Source organism: Oncorhynchus mykiss, chromosome 24 (assembly GCF_057628025.1).
Source record: "Oncorhynchus mykiss isolate SJ-2025 chromosome 24, ASM5762802v1, whole genome shotgun sequence".
NCBI classification, from domain to species: Eukaryota; Metazoa; Chordata; class Actinopteri; order Salmoniformes; family Salmonidae; genus Oncorhynchus; species Oncorhynchus mykiss.
Window position 1 is genome coordinate 14,752,979 of NC_143045.1, and position 24,522 is coordinate 14,777,500.

The 24,522-nt window shown below is 46.2% G+C and overlaps 1 protein-coding gene across 3 annotated transcripts in view; it reads right to left on the reverse strand.

The window, feature by feature from the left end:
- Positions 1-236: 236 nt before the first annotated feature.
- Positions 237-24,522, reverse strand: part of LOC110503343 (neurobeachin) — a 329,781-nt gene continuing 305,495 nt past the window's right edge. Inside the window, exons 51-59 of one of the 3 annotated variants that reach the window (XM_036961703.2) lie at positions 21,979-22,068; positions 20,501-20,678; positions 17,353-17,424; positions 17,123-17,278; positions 16,869-17,039; positions 5,945-6,046; positions 4,592-4,788; positions 3,801-3,952; positions 237-3,235 (exon numbers count right to left, since the gene is read on the reverse strand). In XM_036961703.2, the coding sequence (XP_036817598.1) occupies positions 3,145-3,235; positions 3,801-3,952; positions 4,592-4,788; positions 5,945-6,046; positions 16,869-17,039; positions 17,123-17,278; positions 17,353-17,424; positions 20,501-20,678; positions 21,979-22,068 (1,209 nt within the window). In that variant the 3' untranslated portion in view covers positions 237-3,144. Of the gene's footprint in view, positions 3,236-3,800; positions 3,953-4,591; positions 4,789-5,944; positions 6,047-16,868; positions 17,040-17,122; positions 17,279-17,352; positions 17,425-20,500; positions 20,694-21,978; positions 22,069-24,522 lie in introns of all 3 variants that reach the window. The other 2 variants (XM_036961702.2, XM_036961699.2) reach the window with 2 other exon arrangements.

Genomic DNA, 24,522 nt, shown 5'->3' on the forward strand with positions numbered 1-24,522 from the left:
GTAGCCCAGTGGTTAGCGCATTGGACTAGTAACCGGAAGGTTGCAAGATTGAATCTCTGAGCTGACAAGGTCAAAATCCTTCGTTCTGCCCCTGAACAAGGCAGTTAACCCACTGTTCCTAGGCTGCCATTGTAAATAATAATTTGTTCTTAACTGACTTGCCTATAATTATATATGTCAGAATATTGGAAAAACAAACTACTAGTTGTGTTCCAACTGCTATTAACATTTGAAAATTCAGTCGCATAAGAGCTTGCTTTATTTATTGTTATTATAAATACAACAAAAAGGAAAACAATAAAAAATGTTACTGTTCATCAATCTTTATATATTGTCATAAGTTAATGTATAACAGCTCCAAACAAACACAAGGTAAATGCCTCAGACATTGCAATCTACACAAAAAAACAACATGTACATACAAATAACTTGTAAAATCATGATATACTTAAATCAACAAAAATATATTACATACAAATCAACAAAGTATTTTACAAAATTAATCAAAATGTGTTTTTTAAAGCAACAATGTCAACACAAATAAAATGCATTTATTTAGCAAAATCCTCCAAAATCCTCCAAAATCCTCCAAAATCCTCCTTACACAAAGATTTAAGTCAAATATTCAAAATAAACCCAGTATGTCAAATTCATATTGATGGGTGTTATGAACCAAAGCAGTAAAGTAAGATAGATATTCCATCCAGCCACTGTAGCTCTCTGCATGCGGTGTCCCTGGTTTAGCTAGGCTGCTGTCTGTACCATTACAATGGAAACCCAAACTCTTTGCATATTGTGATTTGGTTTTTTCCTTTTCATCTTACTGTCAACTCACACATGTGGCATATTTTACATTGTTGCACTGAAACAAACTTATAATGTTTTCTGTTTATTCAAAATAGTTAAGAATCATTTTGGGATGACGATAGCCTGTGCTTGGTCAGGTTAGCTACATGCCTCTCACTTAGCCTGGCTGTTTGTGCTAACATTCCACTCCTTTCCATTACTTGCAATGCCAAACATCATGTCACGTTTGGCATATAACACGGAGTACAATGAGTGGAATGTTAGTACCAAACAGGTCTGGATTGCAGGCTTTAACAAACTCATGGTATTGCTAGTGATCATCCAGAGTTTCTACAAATGACGTCTCGCACAGTCTTCCTTATCAATCTATTATCTGGAAATACAAACAACGACGACTAAAGAATTCCGTGCTAAATCTGACTAGCCTGTGGTAATGATTTTAAAAGTATATAAAAGTCATTTTAAACCCTTACTTTTGTTGAAATATAAATGCAATAGTTACAGAACAAGAAATGGTACAGAAATCATTACAAGGAGCGTTACTTCCTGCTGATAATGTGAGACGTGATTAAGAAACAAATTACAATGGACACATTTCGCACGATAAGTATAGTTCTGAAACTGCCCTTACAGACATCTAAACACATTATCACATGAACATAGAACAATTTGTCATTTTTGACAAGTACATTGATAGACTACTGTTTTCCTTGATGGGAGACAAACTATCAGCTATTATTACTAACCAACTAAATCTCTGTCCCAAATGGCACGCTAATCCCTTTACAGTGCACGCCTTTTGACCAGGGCCATATGGGTCCTGATCAAACTGATCAAACTATAAACGGAATAGGGTACCATTTGGGAAGCAAACTAAGATTTCATGTGAGAGAGTCATGTCGCGGTTTGGAACAGATAATTATGGTTCAACTGTCAAAATGGAGACTAAATGGAGACGTCTTGTTCTTTTCAAATCTTTTCTGGAAATAAACTCCTTACATCATCCTTATATACAGCAGTTTTTACTTTTTTTCCTAGAAAAGTGTCCCAAGTTTGATATGTATTTGACATACAAATGTTGTATAAATGTTATTAACTGTAGGTTTGTTTATTTGTATTTTTCACAGTTTTAAATATGACCAGTTGAATAAAATCGTACATTGGTTATTTTTTTAATCAGTGTTGAAACTGTCACTGTAGCTCTGTGACTGAGCTCTTCTTCTAAGCTCTTCAGCTGAAGAGATTCTTCTGATACTACTTATATTTGAACCTGTCTGTTTCTAGGCATTATGATATACGGTGGGGTACGGAATTATCGACACCCTCGATAAAGATGAGCAATATTTACTGTATAACTGAAACGTTTCAAATACTGAGCTATGTTGTATGATAAAAAAAATATGTATTTTATTTTATACTAATACAATTGCTCAGAGAAAAGGATTTTGTTTAACAAGTAATATATACTTGTTATTTTTTCAAAAATGTAGGAGTAGGGTTGCAAAGGGAGGGAATTACTGGAAACTTTTGAAGTTTACCAATAACTAACAGAATTTTGGTATCTTTTATGTAATCTATCAGAAGACATCTACTTCAGATTGTCACAGAAGGTCAAAGATCATAACCCCAAGACATGCGTACCTCCCCTGTTATTGGTAATGGTATGATCTTTGACCCTCTGTAACTTTCATCATTATTCACGATTCATTCAGGATTATCTGTAATCATGGTGGTATCCACATTAATTACGAAGAGTTTAGAAACATATTCTATTCTTATTTACAATTAGTGCATCCAAAATGACAGAATACATTATTATCTGAAACACAACCTAAACAAACTGCAAATGCATCCAACAAGTTTGTAGTCACAAGCTTGACGTAATCATTAAGGTCTAGGAACATGGGACCAAATACTAAACTTTTGACTACTGAATTTATAAGAATATTTAGGGATGGCAATCATTTTGAACCCTACCTTTTTGAGAAAAAAATGTTTACTTGTTAAACAAAATATCTTTCTCTACGCAATTGTATTAGTATAAAAAAATATAATTTTGGCACATATCATATAGCTCAGTATTTGAATGATTTATTTTATACAGTCATTATTCAGACCTCACTGTATTACTAACCTGGTTAACAGCTTATGGTTAGTTTGTTAGTTAGTTAACCTGTATGGTTAGTTAGTTAACTTTTAGTTGACCTGTATGGTTAGTTAACACTTAAACAAGTAGTTAGTTAACCCTAGTTAACTTGTATAGGTAGTTAACAGCGGTTAACCTGTATAGTTGGTCAACAGTAGTTAACAGTAGTGTCCATGTTGTCTCTGTAACCCTCAGTATCTGTTCTGGTGCTCGTAGTGCCACCGGTTGAAGTCGATGTTGAACGCCACAATGCTGCCGGATGCCATGCCAGTGATGAGAGTCCTGGGATGGGACACACACAGTACAGTGTATACATACACAATGTACCTCTATATATGACCCATTAATAATTATATTAGCTTATTGTAATTCATTAATTATTTCCCAAACATGAATCTACTTTACTAACATCAAACAATAGGTGTATGTGTTTGCATGTGTGAGTGAGTGTGTGTGTGTGTGGATGTATGTGTGTGTGTGAGGAAAGTGACGCTTGTGTGTATTGCTCCAAGGCAAGTGCGCTTTCAGGACCTTTCACTGCAATTTCGTTGTCTCTATGGCAACTGGTTCTATTTAAAGAAAACAAAGCTCACTGAACTGCGAACGTTCCATTCCCCCAAATGTACCCTGACAAGCATGAAACACACAGGCCCTTTCAGTGTTCTACAGCCTACATACTGCTCTACAACCACACAGACACACAGACACACAGACACACAGACACACAGACACACAGACACACAGACACACAGACACACAGACACACAGACACACAGACACACGCACACAAACACACCATTGATCCTGTATTAGAGGAAACCTGACTAGGAAGACTAACAGGACTAACCTCTGGTCGTGAGAGAGGTCCATGGCGCGGACACCAGCATCACAGCCTGGGTAGATGTAGAGCTGTTTGAAGTCACAGGCCTGCCACACCTCCACCACCCCGTTGTCTCCTCCTGTCACCAGGTTCTGACCGTCACTACTCAGCATAATGGCCTAGGGAGCACATCATAATAATGATATAATAATACATTACATTCAAATAAATACATAATCATAGTGATAATCATAACATCTACCTCAAATGACAGCCTAGGCCCTATGTAGTAAACTACTAGATGTTTAGACCCTAGTCACTATGTAGTACACTAGGTTTGAATATTGCTGTTCATCACTGATTCCTAAACAAATTGACTGAGCTTGAGCAATAAAAAAAATAAAAACAATATATATAGATATATATATCCCTATATGCAAAGTTGGTAGAATCTTATTCAAAATTATTCACAGCTATAATGGCTGGCAAAGGTGCTTCCACCATGGGGTGTGAAGACATATGCAATCAAGATACTTTAATAATATATATATATATATATATATATATATATATATATATATATATATATATATATATATATATATATATATATATATATATTATTATTCATTTGGTGAATGTTCTATAATTCTCTTTCACTTTGAAAATGTGGAGTCGTTTCTGTAGATCAGTAGACCCCCCCCCCTCCCCCACCCACTGAATCCCGTTGTGAAATGTCATTTAAGACTGTAACATGTGAAGACTGTGCAAGGCGTGTGTAGACTTTCACTATGCACAAACTGTATCTGTGGTCTTACCCGTGTTGAGTCGTTGACCTCCATCTGAGCCAGTAATTTCCCGTTGATGCTGAAGTTACAGAAACGTCCTCTCTCGTAGCAGATGATACAGTGGCCCTCGCTGGACACAGATATGAGGCGGGGACACATGCAGTTATCTGGGCCCTCCAGGGCCCGCAGCAGGTCCCCTGTTATAGTGTGGACCAGACACGGACCCTCTGGAGGGGGAGCAAGATAGAGTTACACACGAACACGCACGGATGCATGGACACATGCACACACACTATTCAAGGATGTTACTCAACGTTCCACACCTAACTAAGATATCGATGTACTGTGGCATTACAGTCCTATCAGCCAACTCACATACCATAACTAACCATTACCATCACCTTACCAGAGCCATGTACCACAGCTAATAGCTATGACTATACCCATTGCGATCCTAGCTGAAGAGAGAGATAGTCTGTTCTCAGAGCCAGCTGGTGACAGAAATGCCCAGGAAGCTGATTTCCCAGTTCTGGTTCACATCTTTGACAGTTCTGTATAGTTATGTTTTTTAAATACTGTGACTTCGATTTTATAGTACTTCTTTTCTATAGTGCCTTGGGTGCGAGAAAAGCACTTTATATACAAGATGAATTATTATTATTAGATGGAGATTAAACTGTAGTACTCTACTTTGGACCGTTGGTGGAAAAAGTACCCAATTGTCATACTTGAGTAAAAGTAAAGATACCTTAATAGAAAATGACTCAAGTAAAAGTGAAAGGCAACCAGTAAAATACTACTTGAGTAAAAGTCTAAAAGTATTTGGCTTTAAATATACTTAAGTATCAGAAGTAAATGTAATTTCAAAAATATACTTAAGTATTAAAAGTAAAAGTACAAGCATAAATCATTTCAAATTGCTTATATTAAGCAAACCAGACGGCACAATTATTATTCTTTTTTTAATCGCCAGAGGCACACTACAACGCTCAGACATCATTTCCAAACGAAGCATTTGTGTATAGTGAGTCCTCCAGATCAGAGGCAGTAGGGATGACCAGGGATGTTCCCTTGATAAATACGTGAATTGGACCATTTTCCTGTCCTGCTAATCATTCAAAATGTACTTTTGAGTGTCAGGGAAAATGTATGGAGTAAAAAGTACATTATTTTCTTCAGGAATGTAGTGAAGTAAAAGTAAAAGTAGTCAAAAATATGAATAGTAAAGTAAAGTACAGATACCCCCCAAAAAATGCATAAGTAGTACTTTAAAGTATTTTTACTTAAGTACTTTACACCACTACTTTGGACCAGAGCCCTTGGGTCCTGGTCAAAAGAAGTGCACTACACAGGGAACAGAGAACTCCAGCTGTCTCTGCTGACCTTTGGCTCCACTGATGACCAGTCCCAGCTCAGCACACACAGAGACACACACCACCTCATGGTCATGGCCGGTCAGCACAGCTCGCGGTGCCGGGTAGTCACCTGGAACACAACAGTTGGGTTTTATTAATAACAACACACAACTGCTTGAGATTGTTGCAACAGAGTGCACTTGACTGGAGGATGGACTTATAAGGAGCAACTGAAAGTAATGTAATGAACCAAGAACTGACTGAGTGTATGTGTTGTTATGTTGATAAATAACTGACCACAATCATGATGAGAGTGACTCCCACCCAGCTGCTGCCAGCAAGGTCCTGGTTAATTGTCATTTAAATATTGTGACGACAGATCACCCTCTTCCCCAACTCCCCTCCCCTCACACTGTCCCATGATTGATGACGGCTGGGGGAGAGGTTAAAGAGGGGAGGTCCTGGACACCTGGAGTCTTTCCCCTTCTCATCCTTCTCTCCTCTCCTCCTCTCTACTCCGTTTCACCCCTCTCTCCTCTCATCCTCCTCTCCTCTCCTCCCCGCTACACCCTTTCACCCCTCTCTCCTCTCATCCTTCTCTCCTCTCCTCCCCGCTACTCCCTTTCACCCCTCTCTCCTCTCATCCTCCTCTCTACTCCCTTTCACCCCTCTCTCCTCTCATCCTCCTCTCCTCTCCTCCTCTCTACTCCCTTTCACCCCTCTCTCCTCTCATCCTCCTCTCCTCTCCTCCCCGCTACTCCCTTTCACCCCTCTCTCCTCTCATCCTCCTCTCCTCTCCTCCCCGCTACACCCTTTCACCCCTCTCTCCTCTCATCCTTCTCTCCTCTCCTCCCCTCTACTCCCTTTCACCCCTCTCTCCTCTCCTCTCCTCCCCTCTACTCCCTTTCACCCCTCTCTCCTCTCATCCTCCTCTCCTCTCCTCCCCTCTACTCCCTTTCACCCCTCTCTCCTCTCATCCTCCTCTCCTCTCCTCCCCGCTACTCCCTTTCACCCCTCTCTCCTCTCATCCTCCTCTCCTCTCCTCCCCGCTACACCCTTTCACCCCTCTCTCCTCTCATCCTTCTCTCCTCTCCTCCCCTCTACTCCCTTTCACCCCTCTCTCCTCTCCTCTCCTCCCCTCTACTCCCTTTCACCCCTCTCTCCTCTCATCCTTCTCTCCTCTCATCCTCCTCTCTACTCCCTTTCACCCCTCTCTCCTCTCATCCTTCTCTCCTCTCCTCCCCGCTACTCCCTTTCACCCCTCTCTCCTCTCATCCTTCTCTCCTCTCATCCTCCTCTCCTCTCCTCCCCTCTACTCCCTTTCACCCCTCTCTCCTCTCATCCTTCTCTCCTCTCCTCCCCGCTACTCCCTTTCACCCCTCTCTCCTCTCATCCTTCTCTCCTCTCATCCTTCTCTCCTCTCCTCCCCTCTACTCCCTTTCACCCCTCTCTCCTCTCATCCTCCTCTCTACTCCCTTTCACCCCTCTCTCCTCTCATCCTTCTCTCCTCTCATCCTCCTCTCCTCTCCTCCCCTCTACTCCCTTTCACCCCTCTCTCCTCTCATCCTTCTCTCCTCTCCTCCCCGCTACTCCCTTTCACCCCTCTCTCCTCTCATCCTCCTCTCTACTCCCTTTCACCCCTCTCTCCTCTCATCCTCCTCTCCTCTCCTCCCCTCTACTCCCTTTCACCCCTCTCTCCTCTCATCCTTCTCTCCTCTCCTCCCCGCTACTCCCTTTCACCCCTCTCTCCTCTCATCCTTCTCTCCTCTCCTCCCCTCTACTCCCTTTCACCCCTCTCTCCTCTCACCCCCTCATTCCTCTCACCCCCTCATTCCTCTCCTCTCCCCCTCTCCTCTCATCCCTCTCTCCTCTTACCCCCTCTTTCCTCTCCTCTCCCCCCTCTCTCCTCTCATCCCCCTCTCCTCTCCAGTCCCTTAGAGAGTAGGACCAGAGCAGACATGACAGTCCTAGGACAGCAGTGAGGTGGCTGATGGGACATGTGTCAAAGAAAGCCTCCAGAGAGACCACGGACTCATCCAGCTCACCTGCCCTACAAAAGATTCAATCAGCCAGCACTGAGCCCGCCCCCCGCCCCCCTTCCCCCAACCCCCCTTAGCCAGCCAGGCGACACAAGCACCCCACCCCTACCTCCCCCACACTGCCTCACATTTCAGTGGTATGTGCCGAGCTGGGCCTGAGAGGCAGAGGGGGATTGAGCTGGAAGTTATTTTAATGATCAGGGGCCTCATTTAAATATGTACATTCCTCCCTAAATTCTGGCAGATGTGGAGATTCTGGGATTTGTTTGTGCAACGAATTATTGTGATTTATCAAACTGTCATATGCAAAATATCTGCATGTTTTCATTGCTAAATCAGAGCTATACTATATTTGTGAGCTCTCGAACGTGTGTCACCACTACTCCTGCTCCTCCCCTCCAGCGTCAGACAGTGCCTGTTTACTAACCACCGGTCCGGGCAACCCTTCATTACGCACACCTGGACCTTACCACTTCCCTGATTACTCCCCCTATTTATACTGTAGCACTCAGTTGTTATTTCCCATCAGGCGTTATTGTCTCTGCTTCCATGTTCAGGCGCATTCCTTGTTTTTGTATCGTTATGGGTTCGATTACATTAAACTCCCCAACTGCACCTGCTTCCTGACTCCCTGCGTCTCCATTACAACCCCACCTGCTTCCTGACTCCCTGCTTCTCCATTACAACCCCACCTGCTTCCTGACTCCCTGCGTCTCCATTACAACCCCACCTGCTTCCTGACTCCCTGCGTCTCCATTACAACCCCACCTGCTTCCTGACTCCCTGCGTCTCCATTACAACCCCACCTGCTTCCTGACTCCCTGCGTCTCCATTACAACCCCACCTGCTTCCTGACTCCCTGCGTCTCCATTACAGTGTGTTACAACCCCACCTGCTTCCTGACTCCCTGCGTCTCCATTACAGTGTGTTACAACCCCACCTGCTTCCTGACTCCCTGCATCTCCATTACAGTGTGTTACAACCCCACCTGCTTCCTGACTCCCTGCGTCTCCATTACAGTGTGTTACAACCCCACCTGCTTCCTGACTCCCTGCGTCTCCATTACAGTGTGTTACAACCCCACCTGCTTCCTGACTCCCTGCGTCTCCATTACAACCCCACCTGCTTCCTGACTCCCTGCGTCTCCATTACAACCCCACCTGCTTCCTGACTCCCTGCGTCTCCATTACAACCCCACCTGCTTCCTGACTCCCTGCGTCTCCATTACAGTGTGTTACAACCCCACCTGGTAAACGACCTCCATTCACCTTTTTTAGCGAAATAAACGCCCTCATTTGCTGTATGATTTGGATACGTTGATTTGGATATGCCATGACTCATGACAGTTTCTGAAGGAAGCGCAATGTCAAATACGATCACATTTATGTGGAGGTGTGGGCAGAATGTTTTTTTCTTATTCAGTTACTTTAAAAAAAACTAAAAATGCATCCCGCCTATAGCACCTGCCAAACACTGGCCGTGCATTCTACACGTTTGTAAATGCTGTAGCACACCTTATAGGGAAAAAACATTGTACAATACTTTGTTTATCAATAGACGTTTGTGTTTCTATCTCCTGCCTTGGTATAGGCTCTGAATTTAAAGAGACTATGATATTGCGCTCCTATCGCAAAGCAGTACTGTACCCTACCCCTACTGTTACATTGAAATAGGCTACCGGTCTATTTACTTTCAATCATATTTGGCTATTGAATAAGCAATGGATAAATGGTAGCCTAATATTGGTTGTGTAGCGGAAATAAACCAGTCATGTCAGAAATGGAGATACATGTCCTGTAGTATGATTATGATTTGGGCCTATACAGTTCACATGGAAAGTATTCAGACCCCTTGACTTTTTATACATTTTGTTACGTTACAGCCTTAATCTAAAATGGATTAAATCGTTTTTTCCCCCGCATCAACTTACACACAAAACCCCATTATGACAAAGCCTAGATTTTTTTGCATAACTATAAAATAAATATCACATTTACAGAAGTATTCAGACCCTTAACTCAGTACTTTGTTGAAGCACCTTTGGCAGCGATTACAGCCTTGAGTCTTCTTGGGTATGACACTACAAACTTGCCACACCTGTATTTGTGGAGTTTCTCCCATTCTTCTCTGCAGATTCTCTCAAGCTCTGTCAGGTGGGATGGGGAGCTTGAGATGATCTATCTACAGCTATTTTCAGGCCTCTCCATAGATGTTTGATTCTATTCAAGTCCAGGGTTTGGCTTGGCCACTCAAGGACATTCAGAGACTCGTCCCGAAGCCACTCCTGTGTTGTCTTGGCTGTGTGCTTCGGGTCGCTTTCCTGTTGGGAAGGTGCATCTTCGCCCCAGTCTGAGGTCCTGAGCGCTCTGGAGCAGGTTTTCACCAAGGATCTCTCTGTACTTTGCTCTGTTCATCTTTCCCTCGATCCTGACTAGTCTCCCAGTCCCTACCGCTGAAAAACACCCCCACAGCATGATGCTGCCACCACCATGCTTCACTGTTGGGATGTTGCCAGGTTTCCTCCAGACGTGACGCTTGGCATTCAGGCCAAAGAGTTCAATCTTGGTTTCATCAGAGCAGAGAATCTTGTTTCTCATGGTCTGAGAGTCTTTTGGTGCCTTTTGGCAAACCCCAAGTGGGCTGTTATCTGCCTTTTACTGAGGAGTGGCTTCCATCTGGACACTCTACCATAGAGGCCTGATTGGTGGAGTGCTGCAGAGATAATTGTCCTTCTGGAAGGTTCTCCCATCTCCACAGAGGAACTCTGAAGCTCTGTCAGAGTGACCACTGGGTTCTTGGTGACCTCCCTGACCAAGGTGCTTCTCCTCCGATTGCTCAGTTTGGCCAGGCGGTCAGCTCTAGGAAGAGTCTTGGTTGTTCCAAACTTCTTTCAATTAAGAATGATGGAGGCCACTGTGTTCTTGGGGACCTTCAATGCTGCAGACATTTTTTGGTATCCTTCCCAGATCTGTGCCTCGACAAAATCCTGTCTCGGAGCTCTACGGACAATTCCTTCGACCTCATGGCTTGGTTTTTGCTCTGACATGCACTGTCAACGGTGGGACCTTATATAGACAGGTGGATGCTTTTCCAAATCATGTCCAATCAATTGAATTTACCACAGGTGGACTCCAATCAAGTTGTGTAACATCTCAAGGATGATCACTGGAAACAGGATGCACCTGAGCTCAATGTAGGGTCTCATAGCAAAGGGTCTGAATACTTATGTAAATAAGGTATGTTTTTTTTATTTTTTTTATTTGCATAAATACCTTTTTTCACTTCGTCATTGTGGGGTATTGTGTGTAGATTGATGAGGATTTTAACGTAACAAAATGTAGAAAATGTCAAGGGGTCTGAATGCCTTCCGAATGCACCGTATAATAAAAGTAAAATAAACACATTAGTCTACATGCTGCTATGTGATCTTTCCCATCACGTTCAACACTTATAAATCGCAACCTTCACAGGAAAACTGGTGCGCACAAGGTTTAGAGTCTTTTGTGTGCGCATGCACTTTTGATAAATGACGCCCCAGGTTTTAGGACAGATGCAGGCCGATGTAGTTGCAACACTAGAGGGCACTGTTCTCTCCCTGCTGCGGTTTACAACATCAACATTGTCCAATATAATACTCTCCTAACTTTTCATTTCTACAGCCTCTAGAGCGCTGTGCACTGAAGTCTGACAAAACGTATTCACTTTAATCTTAAAATGTTATCATAACTGATAGTGATTCATTGCTTTATAAATCATACAACTAAAAAGCTAATATAGGTAGCTACTGAAGACTACTATGTGTTTCATCTATAGAAATGAGCAGCTTAAAGGAAAACTGTCTTTTGGTATTAGTCTCATTGGTCCATTGTTAGCATAGTCCCAAAATGTTCTGCTTGTCTGCAATTAAGTTTTCAAGATACAGAATACACAAATCATTCCCATTTGATGTGTTTTACATCACATGATGCTGAGTTTTGCATCATATGAGGATTTCTGTATTTCTGTATATTTATCCTGAAAACTTGATTGCTGATAAGCAAAACATTTTGAGACTGTGTCAACAATGGACTACATATCTGATATCAAACAACCTGGTTTGATTGATAAGGAATATGAATAGTAGAAGTTCTCTCCATAGAAGTAACAGTCCTTTGTTAGGGAAGGTGCACAGTACAGAAAGCGTTGTGTATGTGTATATGTGTGTGTGTGTGTGTGTGTGTGTGTGTGTGTGTGTGTGTGTGTGTGTGTGCGTATGTGCGTATGTGTGTATGTGTGTATGTGTGTGTGTGTGTGTGTGTGTGTGTGTTTGTATGTGTGTGTATGTGTGTGTGTGTGTGTGTGAGTACCATTGGAGTTTTTCCTCATGTAGTACAGTGCCGCGGCCCCAATCTACTAATTGGAACAAACCAATCTGAAATTCTTAATTAGCTTCAGTGAAGATCATGAGAAAACCCTCACCTCAACCACAGCCCCATGTGACCCCAGAACACGCACTTGCACGTACACACACACACCAACACCCACACACTGTTATTGTGTCCAGTCATACAAATGGTGAAGTGGTTGTTTTGAACACAGATAATCAGTGAGTATGAGGAACTAAGTGAGAGGAGCAGCAGAAATCAAATCACACTCTGGAGCTGAATAGCAAGACATCTGGAGTATTTTGACTATAAAGCAACACACACATATAGTTGCATATATAGTAGATGCACCTCCCTGTCAGGGCCGGGGGGCCTGGCCCGCCGTACCTTACCTCCTTACATCCGAGTGAGCAAAACAGCGCCCCTCTGTCTCCATGTCGTAGCCCATGTATCTGATGCTGTCTGGACGAAAGGAGCATGGCATGCTATACTTTACCCGGCCAGACAGCATCAGATACATGGGCTACATTTAGTAAGACAGAGCGGCGCTGTTTCGCTCGCTAGTTTCAGCAGAGAGGAAGAGGCTAAGCGAGAGATTTCACTCTCGCTAACATCTGCCCTGAATAAGCCAAATGCGCTTCCATGGGCATAATATTCAGACCTAAACTTGTAGCCCGCATTCCTGCCTTTGGGACAATAACATGGTTAGGGTGGAGACATGAGCATCTCGTTATTATTTACAGATCTCTGGTTTCAGCCACTTGCAAATTAGAAAGGAAAGTTGGCGGATGCACAGAAAAATGTTCGGATGCTGGATTGCCCTAAAGTAAATTGATATTTTGACAAAATTATATGATTACTCCTGTCTAAATAAAATCATTCAAAAATACTTTACCATAGAGCATTACGTAGACACAGAGGATCATTAGCTTATTTATTTTTAAATATGGCTATTTGGGAAGCCAGCAAACAGGGCAGCGCGTGGCAATAGGCCTAGATGATTATTGAGTTAAGGCGCTCAGTGAAAAGGATCTAAAATGTGTGAAGATAAGGTGTCTTGAGTGTAATTTTAAGTGTTAAGACAAGAAGCGGAGAGGTGTGTGGTGAAGACACGGGCGTCTCTCTCCAGAATGCATGGGCGTCTCTCTCTCCAGAATGCATGGGCGTCTCTCTCCAGAATGCATGGGGGTCTCTCTCCAGAATGCATGGGCGTCTCTCTCCAGAATGCATGGGCGTCTCTCTCCCCAGAATGCATGGGCGTCTCTCTCTCCAGAATGCACGGGCGTCTCTCTCCAGAATGCACGGGCGTCTCTCTCTCCAGAATGCACGGGGGTCTCTCTCCAGAATGCATGGGCGTCTCTCTCTCCAGAATGCATGGGCGTCTCTCTCTCCAGAATGCATGGGGGTCTCTCTCTCCAGACTGCATGGGCGTCTCTCTCCAGAATGCACGGGCGTCTCTCTCTCCAGAATGCATGGGGGTCTCTCTCCAGAATGCATGGGCGTCTCTCTCCAGAATGCATGGGCGTCTCTCTCCCCAGAATGCATGGGCGTCTCTCTCTCCAGAATGCATGGGCGTCTCTCTCTCTCCAGAATGCATGGGCGTCTCTCTCTCTCCAGAATGCATGGGCGTCTCTCTCCAGAATGCATGGGCGTCTCTCTCTCCAGAATGCATGGGCGTCTCTCTCTCCAGAATGCATGGGCGTCTCTCTCTCCAGAATGCATGGGCGTCTCTCTCTCCAGAATGCATGGGCGTCTCTCTCTCCAGAATGCATGGGCGTCTCTCTCTCCAGAATGCATGGGCGTCTCTCTCTCCAGAATGCATGGGCGTCTCTCTCTCCAGAATGCATGGGCGTCTCTCTCTCCAGAATGCATGGGCGTCTCTCTCCAGAATGCATGGGCGTCTCTCTCTCCAGAATGCATGGGCGTCTCTCTCTCCAGAATGCATGGGCGTCTCTCTCTCCAGAATGCATGGGCGTCTCTCTCTCCAGAATGCATGGGCGTCTCTCTCTCCAGAATGCACGGGCGTCTCTCTCCAGAATGCACGGGCGTCTCTCTCTCCAGAATGCATGGACGTCTCTCTCTCCAGAATGCACAGGCGTCTCTCTCTCCAGAATGCACGGGCGTCTCTCTCTCCAGAATGCACGGGCGTCTCTCTCTCCAGAATGCACGGGCGTCTCTCTCCAGAATGCATAGGCGTCTCTCTCCAGAATGCACGGGCGTCTCTCTCTCCAGAATGCACGGGCGTCTCTCTCTCCAGAATGCATGGGCGTCTCTCTCCAGAATGCACGGGCGTCTCTCTCCAGAATGCACAGGCGTCTCTCTCTCCAGAATGCACGGGCGTCTCTCTCTCCAGAATGCACGGGCGTCTCTCTCTCCAGAATGCACGGGCGTCTCTCTCTCCAGAATGCACAGGCGTCTCTCTCTCCAGAATGCACAGGCCTCTCTCTCTCCAGAATGCACAGGCCTCTCTCTCTCCAGAATGCACGGATGTCTCTCTCTCCAGAATGCACGGGCGTCTCTCTCCAGAATGCATGGGCGTCTCTCTCCAGAATTCACGGGCGTCTCACTCCAGAATGCATGGGCGTCTCTCTCTCCAGAATGCATGGGCGTCTCTCTCCAGAATGCACGGGCGTCTCTCTCCAGAATGCATGGGCGTCTCTCTCTCCAGAATGCACGGGCGTCTCTCTCTCCAGAATGCACGAGCGTCTCTCTCTCCAGAATGCACGGGCGTCTCTCTCTCCAGAATGCACGGGCGTCTCTCTCCAGAATGCACGGGCGTCTCTCTCCAGAATTCACGGGCGTCTCACTCCAGAATGCATGGGCGTCTCTCTCCAGAATGCATGGGCGTCTCTCTCCAGAATGCACGGGCGTCTCTCTCCAGAATGCATGGGCGTCTCTCTCCAGAATGCATGGGCGTCTCTCTCCAGAATGCACGGGCGTCTCTCTCCAGAATGAACGGGCGTCTCTCTCCAGAATGCACGGGCGTCTCTCTCCAGAATGCACGGGCGTCTCTCTCCAGAATGCACGCGCGTGTCTCTCCAGAATGCACGCGCGTCTCTCTCCAGAATGCATGGGCGTCTCTCTCCAGAATGCACGGGCGTCTCACTCCAGAATGCACAGGCGTCTCTCTCTCCAGAATGCACGGGCGTCTCTCTCCAGAATGCACGCGCGTCTCTCTCCAGAATGCACGGGCGTCTCTCTCCAGAATGCATGCACTCAACTCTCCAGAATGTGCTCAGCTGTCTCCTGTCAATTCTTGCACATTGTTCATTGTGTGAATTGTTTTGATTGTTTTTTAAATCAATTTCTTAATGCATATGTAACTAGTAGGCCTAGTACATCTTCTATTAATCCCTGTCATTTGGTTACATACATTTCTGTTAACATGTATTACAGTATTTACCGTTCTCATTCTCAGAGTGGAAACGTTGTTGGCAGAGTTCACAACCTGCTACACTTGTGAGAAACAAGTTTTGGTTTATTAAATAACCAATGGGAATTTTGCCAATTTTTTCATTGTCTTTTGTTTGGACTCCTCCATCTGAACAATGAGCATGTGTGTGGTTTCTCTGTCCTGATAACGTTGAGGGGGAGAACGCCTGAGCACGTAACCTACTGAGTTGACACAATGTTGCACTTAACTAGCTCAAGTCGAGACAGATGGAAAGGGAGGCGGACAGTCAGAGTAGAAAGATTAATGCGATTGAAAAAAAAAACATTTTCATCAGGATATTTTCTACTGTTTTAATTTGTCAGCTTCAGCCGTTTCCATTTGACTCAGTTGATGATGGAAGTTATTGGCCTACTGCTGCTCTAATTTATTTAAGTATGATGTGTCCATATGACAGAGACTGGTGCTCTTGCATTAGTTGCATTTTTACATTTTTATTATTTTCATTCAGACTTTTATGATTAACCAAATGAAAATGATTTTAAAAAACTAAAACGTTATTAATAAAGTGAAAGTGTTCCACGAAAATGTGCATATCAAAATAAAATAACTGGCATGCAGATAGGTAGAGAAATAGTAGGATACATTGTAAGCTTCAACAAACTTGAAACTCACGAGCTACCAATGGTCTTTGTTATAACACACATTAACAACATTTGAAGAAAAGAAAACGGGCCTGCATATAGAAAACAAATGCCTGTCCAACTGATTGGTTCTGGCACCAGCCCTGCTCCTAATCTCTGTCCATTATTCAATACCAGAATGGAAACCAGGAGTTTCACTGCTGATCAAATAATGTTACTTTTAATATAATAATCTACCTTTATAAACCCCAGCTCCACTATGAGGTGGTGTAATTAGTTTGAGCTGAGAGCTTCTTCTCTTTACACAGGGGGCTCCCGAGTGGCGCAACGGTCTAAGGCACGCGCGTCTCTCTCCAGAATGCACGCGCGTCTCTCTCCAGAATGCAAGGGCGTCTCATCGCAGTGTTAGAGGCGTCACTACAGACTCTGGTTCAATTCCAGGCTGTATCACAATCGGCCTTGATTGGGAGTCCCATAGGGCGGTGCACAATTGGCCCAGCATGTTCTGACTTACTGTTGTTGGGGTTGTCTCCTATGATGTGGTGTCGTCCGCTCCAGTACCACAGTAGCAGTGTAGCATCTCTGGACCCTGACACGATGTAGCAGTCTCCCCCGATGTAGCTCTCTGACCTGGCCAGACACGTCACCACGTCCCAGTGGCCAAACACTATCTGGGTCAGCTTACCTGCAGCACAGAGACAGTATTATTACTATGTGTGTAGGCACAGTAGTATTATGGTGCAGTAGTACCATGGTAGTTAGTATTACCTGTCTCAGTAGAGTAGACTCTGAAGCTCTTGTCCCAGAAGCCACAGACCAGGATGTAGCGGTTGTCGGCGGTAACCACAAAGCAGTGTGTGTTGATCTGGATGCTCTGATCAACCAGGTCTGTGATCTGACGCTTGTTATTCCCGGTGTTGTTGGCTACACACACACACAGGGATAACTTAGTTAGAATTCAGTACAATGGTCTGGCCTGGCCTCAGGGTTACACTCACCAATCAGAGGGTCCATCTCTATGGGCAGGTGGTGGGCCTGTTCCAGGGAGTAACCTGGCGCTCCTCTCAAACCTGGAAACACACACACACGTAAACAGTGCATTGCGAAAGTATTCGGCCACCTTGAACTTTGCGACCTTTTGCCACATTTCAGGCTTCAAACATAAAGATATAAAACTGTATTTTTTTGTGAAGAATCAACAACAAGTGGGACACAATCATGAAGTGGAACGACATTTATTGGATATTTCAAACTTTTTTAACAAATCAAAAACTGAAAAATTGGGCGTGCAAAATTATTCAGCCCCCTTAAGTTAATACTTTGTAGCGCCACCTTTTGCTGCGATTACAGCTGTAAGTCGCTTGGGGTATGTCTCTATCAGTTTTGCACATCGAGAGACTGAAATGTTTTCCCATTCCTCCTTGCAAAACAGCTCGAGCTCAGTGAGGTTGGATGGAGAGCATTTGTGAACAGCAGTTTTCAGTTCTTTCCACAGATTCTCGATTGGATTCAGGTCTGGACTTTGACTTGGCCATTCTAACACCTGGATATGTTTATTTTTGAACCATTCCATTGTAGATTTTGCTTTATGTTTTGGATCATTGTCTTGTTGGAAGACAAATCTCCGTCCCAGTCTCAGGTCTTTTGCAGACTCCATCAGGTTTTCTTCCAGAATGGTCCTGTATTTGGCTCCATCCATCTTCCCATCAATTTTAACCATCTTCCCTGTCCCTGCTGAAGAAAAGCAGGCCCAAACCATGATCCTGCCACCACCATGTTTGACAGTGGGGATGGTGTGTTCAGCTGTGTTGCTTTTACGCCAAACATTACGTTTTGCATTGTTGCCAAAAAGTTCAATTTTGGTTTCATCTGACCAGAGCACCTTCTTCCACATGTTTGGTGTGTCTCCCAGGTGGCTTGTGGCAAACTTTAAACTACACTTTTTATGGATATCTTTAAGAAATGGCTTTCTTCTTGCCACTCTTCCATAAAGGCCAGATTTGTGCAATATACTATTATACAATATACTATACAATATAGATTGTTGTCCTATGGACAGAGTCTCCCACCTCAGCTGTAGTTCTCTGCAGTTCATCCAGAGTGATCATGGGCCTCTTGGCTGCATCTCTGATCAGTCTTCTCCTTGTATGAGCTGAAAGTTTAGAGGGACGGCCAGGTCTTGGTAGATTTGCAGTGGTCTGATACTCCTTCCATTTCGATATTATCGCTTGCACAGTGCTCCTTGGGATGTTTAAAGCTTGGGAAATCTTTTTGTATCCAAATCCGGCTTTAAACTTCTTCACAACAGTATCTCGGACCTGCCTGGTGTGTTCCTTGTTCTTCATGATGCTCTCTGCGCTTTTAACGGACCTCTGAGACTATCACAGTGCAGGTGCATTTATACGGAGACTTGATTACACACAGGTGGATTGTATTTATCATCATTAGTCATTTAGGTCAACATTGGATCATTCAGAGATCCTCACTGAACTTCTGGAGAGAGTTTGCTGCACTGAAAGTAAAGGGGCTGAATAATTTTGCACACCCAATTTTTCAGTTTTTGATTTGTTAATTTTTTTTTGAAATATCCAATAAATGTCGTTCCACTTCATGATTGTGTCCCACTTGTTGTTGATTCTTCACAAAAAAATACAGTTTTATATCTTTATGTTTGAAGCCTGAAATGTGGCAAAAAGGTCGTAAAGTTCAAGGGGGCCGAATACTTTCGCAATGCACTGTATATCACGCACACGTGTACACACACACACACACACACACACATACATGCACACACGCACACACACACACGCACACACACCCCTGAGCACCTGCTCCATGGTTAGAGGTTGGTTCATGAAGGTTTCCATGAAGCTTATTGATTTCAGTTCCTGACTGTCAGGCTGAGTAGAGCTATGATCCCCTGGAGAGAGACTGGATGGCAGAAACACAGCAGCATGCTGGGAATATGAAGCCCTTATTATTCTGCTCATTATTGTTGGAACCCAGAACACTTTTCTTCTCTCCAACAGAAAAACATTGGAGCTGCAGCTGTGGTCATTAACGACAGAATGTAAGGCTCCACTCGGGTACTCAACTCGGTGTGTGTGTGTGTGTGATGAGTGTGTGCTCCAGTGACAGATGTGGAAGTGTGAGGAGAATGTGGTGCAGTCGCAGCCTAATTTCCCAGTAAGCTTTGCAGTGACCCTTGACCATGAGGTGAGTTTGGTTTCCGAGAAGTGTGTATGTGTGTGTGTGTGTGTGTGTGTGTGTGTGTTTGCGTTTGCGTTTGTGCGTGCGTATATGTGTATGTGTTTGTGCCCCTGCGTGAGTGTGTGTTCCTTGGAGTGTTGGTGGGTAATGTTGTTCACACATGCCTGAGGACCAATATGTGGAAACACTCAGACTCTCTTCACCTGACCAAGGGGTGTAGCAGAGTGGGTGATATGATGCAGTGCTAAGGCACTGGTCAAATGAAGTGGACTATATAGGAAATCAGGTACAATTAGGGACGCAACCATGAATGACTGTGGAGATGGTGCTGGCTAACTCTACAGACCCAAGCTGTGCACCAGACCCAGGCGGTGCTACAGACCCAGGTGGTGCTACAGACCCAGGCTGTGCTCCAGACCCAGGCTGTGCTACAGACCCAGGCTGTGCTACAGACCCAGGCTGTGCTGTGCTACAGACCCAGGCTGTGCTCCAGACCCAGGCTGTGCTGTGCTCCAGACCCATGCTGTGCTCCAGGCCCAGGCTGTGCTGTGCTCCAGACCCAGGCTGTGCTGTGCTACAAACCCAGGCTTTGCTACAGACCCAGGCCCAGACTGTGCTCCAGACCCAGGCTGTGCTACGACCCAGGCTGTGCTCCAGACCCAGGCTGTGCTACAGACCTGAACAGCTGTAGTGCATATACTTGCCCTGGTTGGTATGGAGGGATTTTACAGGGCCACTGCTGTGGTAGGTAGCACATGTGGTGGAACACGCAATTAGTTTTACAAGAGCATATGTGTTCTGGCCTGAGTGTGTGTGTGTGTGTGTGTGTGTGTGTGTGTGTGTGTGTGTGTGTGTGTGTGTGTGTGTGTGTGTGTGTGTATGTATGTGTGTTCTGGCCTGTGTTTTCTGGCGTCTGTGTGTGTGTAGTCCACTCACCGACGGTGTTGTGCCAGCGGTTGACAGCAAACAGTCGGCTACAGGTGACGGTGACAGCGGCAGGGACAGAGAGGTGTGGCAGGGTGTTGGCTGCTACGTGTGTCACCGGGGAGTTGGAGGGGAACTTCAACACCATGATCACATCCTGCTGCATCTGGTCCTTAAACATCAGAGGACTCTGGGGAAGGAAACACTATTGAGTAGAAGAGAGAAGAAGACAAGGAGTGTGGAGGGTGGAGGATGGCAGGATGGAGGAGGATGAGAGAGAAGGGGACAGAATGGAGAGAGGTAATTAGTGTGGAGGTAAAACAGGGTTCAGACACGGAGGAGCTGCATGTACATGGTGGAGGAGGGAGGAGAGGAGAGGAGAGGAGAGGAGAGGAGAGGAGAGGAGAGGAGAGGAGAGGAGAGGAGAGGAGAGGAGAGGAGAGGAGAGGAGAGGAGAGGAGAGGAGGTTGGGAGAGGGTAGGGAGGAGGACAGGAGGGAGGAGGAGAGGGAAGAGGAAAAGGAGGGAAGAGGAGGGGAGGAGGAGGAAGAGGAGGGGAGGGTGGGAGGAGGAGGAAGAGGAGGACAGGAGGGAGGAGGAGGACAGGAAGGAGGAGAAAGTGAGTGGTAGGGAGGAGAAGGGAGGAGACGGGAGGAGGGGGGGAGGAAGAGGGGGAGAGGAGGAAGAAGGGAGAAGAGCCATACTGTACACATAGGCATACACACAGAAAGACAGACAGGGGTTAGAAACATCAGATGGAGCTGTTATGTCAGATGGTTAGAACATGAAACATCAGGGACAAGGGTTGTCCATCCATGTGCATGTATCTTCACTTGCAAACACGGTCAGGGCAACATTTTCCTAGTGCTAAATCATTTAGATCATTTTTGCACTTTGCACAATTCTTTGACACTACGAAAACGTGGCCCTCAGTTTAGTTGACTATGGGGATAGCAAAAAGGACTTAACCAACAAGACCTCAGACAGCAGCTGACTGCTGTGGTAGAACTGGGCCAGTAGGGGACACACTTTCCTCTGCTCTACACAGCAGACACCAACTGCTCATTCAATGGGAAATCTGTTGGTAGCAGTTATTTTCTGGTAAGGAGTAAGGCGTTGGTATTGTTATGGTTTTGATATTTAATGATGAAACCGCTTGTAAAATGTAAATGTGTTGTCTGTGTTGACTCCTGATGCTTTCATTGCACATTTCTACTTTTTAGTCCTGGTTCTTACAGCCTGCATGAATACAGACATATATGAGAGTTGAAATGTGGAGTGGGTACAAGGAGTGAAGAACATGGTAGAAAAGAGAGCACAGAGAAACCTACTGACAACATCTTCTCTCTCTCACCATGGAGAGATGGGATTACCACATACACCAAAAACACAACATGAATGCAGAGACACACTTTCATGGACACACACGCAAGCACACAGATAGACAGAGACGCAGTGGAAACAATTTTCCCAGCATGCTGTGTGTCTCACCAGGTGCATGGCCGAGCTGCGAGGAGGATGAGGCTCAATGAGCAACTGAGACGGAGTCTGTCCAACAATCAGAATCTGCTGCTCCATCGCCTGAGGAGAGCGGGAGGATAGAGAGAGAGAGCGATAGAGCGGGAGAGAGGAGGGGGAGCAGTGATAGAGGGGAGAGAGAGGGGGAGAGCAGGGGAGAGACAGAGATAGAGAGGGGGAGAGCAGGGGAGAGACAGCGATAGAGAGGGGGAGAGCAGGGGAGAGACAGCGATAGAGAGGGGGAGAGCAGGGGAGAGACAGCGATAGAGAGGGGGAGAGCAGGGGAGAGACAGCGATAGAAAGGGGGAGAGCAGGGGAGAGACAGCAATAGAAAGGGGGAGAGCAGGGGAGAGCAGCAATAGAGAGGGGGAGAGCAGGGGAGAGACAGTGATAGAGAGGGGGAGAGGGTTGACAGAGAGACAGAGAAAGGGGGAGGAGAAAGGGAGGAGAGAATGAACAGAGAGAGAGGGAGACGGAGAGAGGAGAGAGATGAGAGAGAGGAAGAGGAGAGAAAAAGAGAGATACTGCTGTCACTATCAATAATCATCAAAGTGATGGGTCAATGCGTTAGTTGACAATGCAAGCAAATCCTAACTCAGCTGTGCCTCCAAGGAGGGGTGTAGAGGGATGAGAGGAGTGCACTGACAATTCATCTAGGTCCTCCCCTCTCAGCCTGCACTGACAATTCGTCTAGGTCCACCCCTCTCAGCCTGCACTGACAATTCGTCTAGGTCCTCCCCTCTCAGCCTGCACTGACAATTCGTCTAGGTCCACCCCTCTCAGCCTGCACTGACAATTCATCTAGGTCCTCCCCTCTCAGCCTGCACTGACAATTTGTCTAGGTCCTCCCTCCTTTCTCCCCATTTCCTCCCCTCTCAGCCTGCACTGACAATTCGTCTAGGTCCTCCCCCCTTTCTCCCCATTTCCTCCCCTCTCAGCCTGCACTGACAATTCGTCTAGGTTCTCCCCTCTCAGCCTGCACTGACAATTCGTCTAGGTCCTCCCCTCTCAGCCTGCACTGACAATTCATCTAGGTCCTCCCCTCTCAGCCCGCACTGACAATTCGTCTAGGTCCTCCTCTCTCAGCCTGCACTGACAATTCGTCTAGGTCCTCCCCTCTCAGCCTGCACTGACAATTCATCTAGGTCCTCCCCTCTCAGCCCGCACTGACAATTCGTCTAGGTCCTCCCCTCTCAGCCTGCACTGACAATTCGTCTAGGTCCTCCCCTCTCAGCCTGCACTGACAATTCATCTAGGTCCTCCCCTCTCAGCCTGCACTGACAATTCGTCTAGGTCCTCCCCCCTTTCTCCCCTTTCCCTCCCCTCTCAGCCTGCACTGACAATTTGTCTAGGTCCTCCCTCCTTTCTCCCCATTTCCTCCCCTCCCAGCCTGCACTGACAATTCGTCTAGGTCCTCCCACCTTTCTCCCCATTTCCTCCCCTCTCAGCCTGCACTGACAATTCATCTAGGTCCTCCCTCCTTTCTCCCCATTTCCTCCCCTCTCAGCCTGCACTGACAATTCATCTAGGTCCTCCCCTCTCAGCCCGCACTGACAATTAGTCTAGGTCCTCCCCTCTCAGCCTGCACTGACAATTCGTCTAGGTCCTCCCCTCTCAGCCCGCACTGACAATTCGTCTAGGTCCTCCCCTCTCAGCCTGCACTGACAATTCGTCTAGGTCCTCCCCTCTCAGCCTGCACTGACAATTCGTCTAGGTCCTCCCTCCTTTCTCCCCTTTCCCTCCCCTCTCAGCCTGCACTGACAATTCATCTAGGTCCTCCCCCCTTTCTCCCCTTTCCCTCCCTTCTCAGCCTGCACTGACAATTCATCTAGGTCCTCCCTCCTTTCTCCCCATTTCCTCCCCTCTCAGCCTGCACTGACAATTCGTCTAGGTCCTCCCCCCTTTCTCGCCATTTCCTCCCCTCTCAGCCTGCACTGACAATTTGTCTAGGTCCTCCCTCCTTTCTCCCCATTTCCTCCCCTCTCAGCCCGCACTGACAATTCGTCTAGGTCCTCCCCTCTCAGCCTGCACTGACAATTCGTCTAGGTCCACCCTCTCAGCTTGCACTGACAATTCGTCTAGGTCCTCCCCCCCTTTCTCGCCATTTCCTCCCCTCTCAGCCTGCACTGACAATTCGTCTAGGTCCTCCCTCCTTTCTCCCCATTTCCTCTCCTCTCAGCCCGCACTGACAATTCGTCTAGGTCCACCCTCTCAGCTTGCACTGACAATTCGTCTAGCTCCTCCCTCCTTTCCCCCCATTTCCTCCCCTCAGCCTGCACTGACAATTAATCTAGGTCCTCCCCCCTTTCTCCCCTTTCCCTCCCCTCTCAGCCTGCACTGACAATTCATCTAGGTCCTCCCCCCTTTCTCCCCATTTCCTCCCCTCTCAGCCTGCACTGACAATTCATCTAGGTCCTCCCCCCTTTCTCCCCTTTCCCTCCCCTCTCAGCCTGCACTGACAATTCGTCTAGGTCCTCACCCCTTTCTCCCCATTTCCTCCCCTCTCAGCCTGCACTG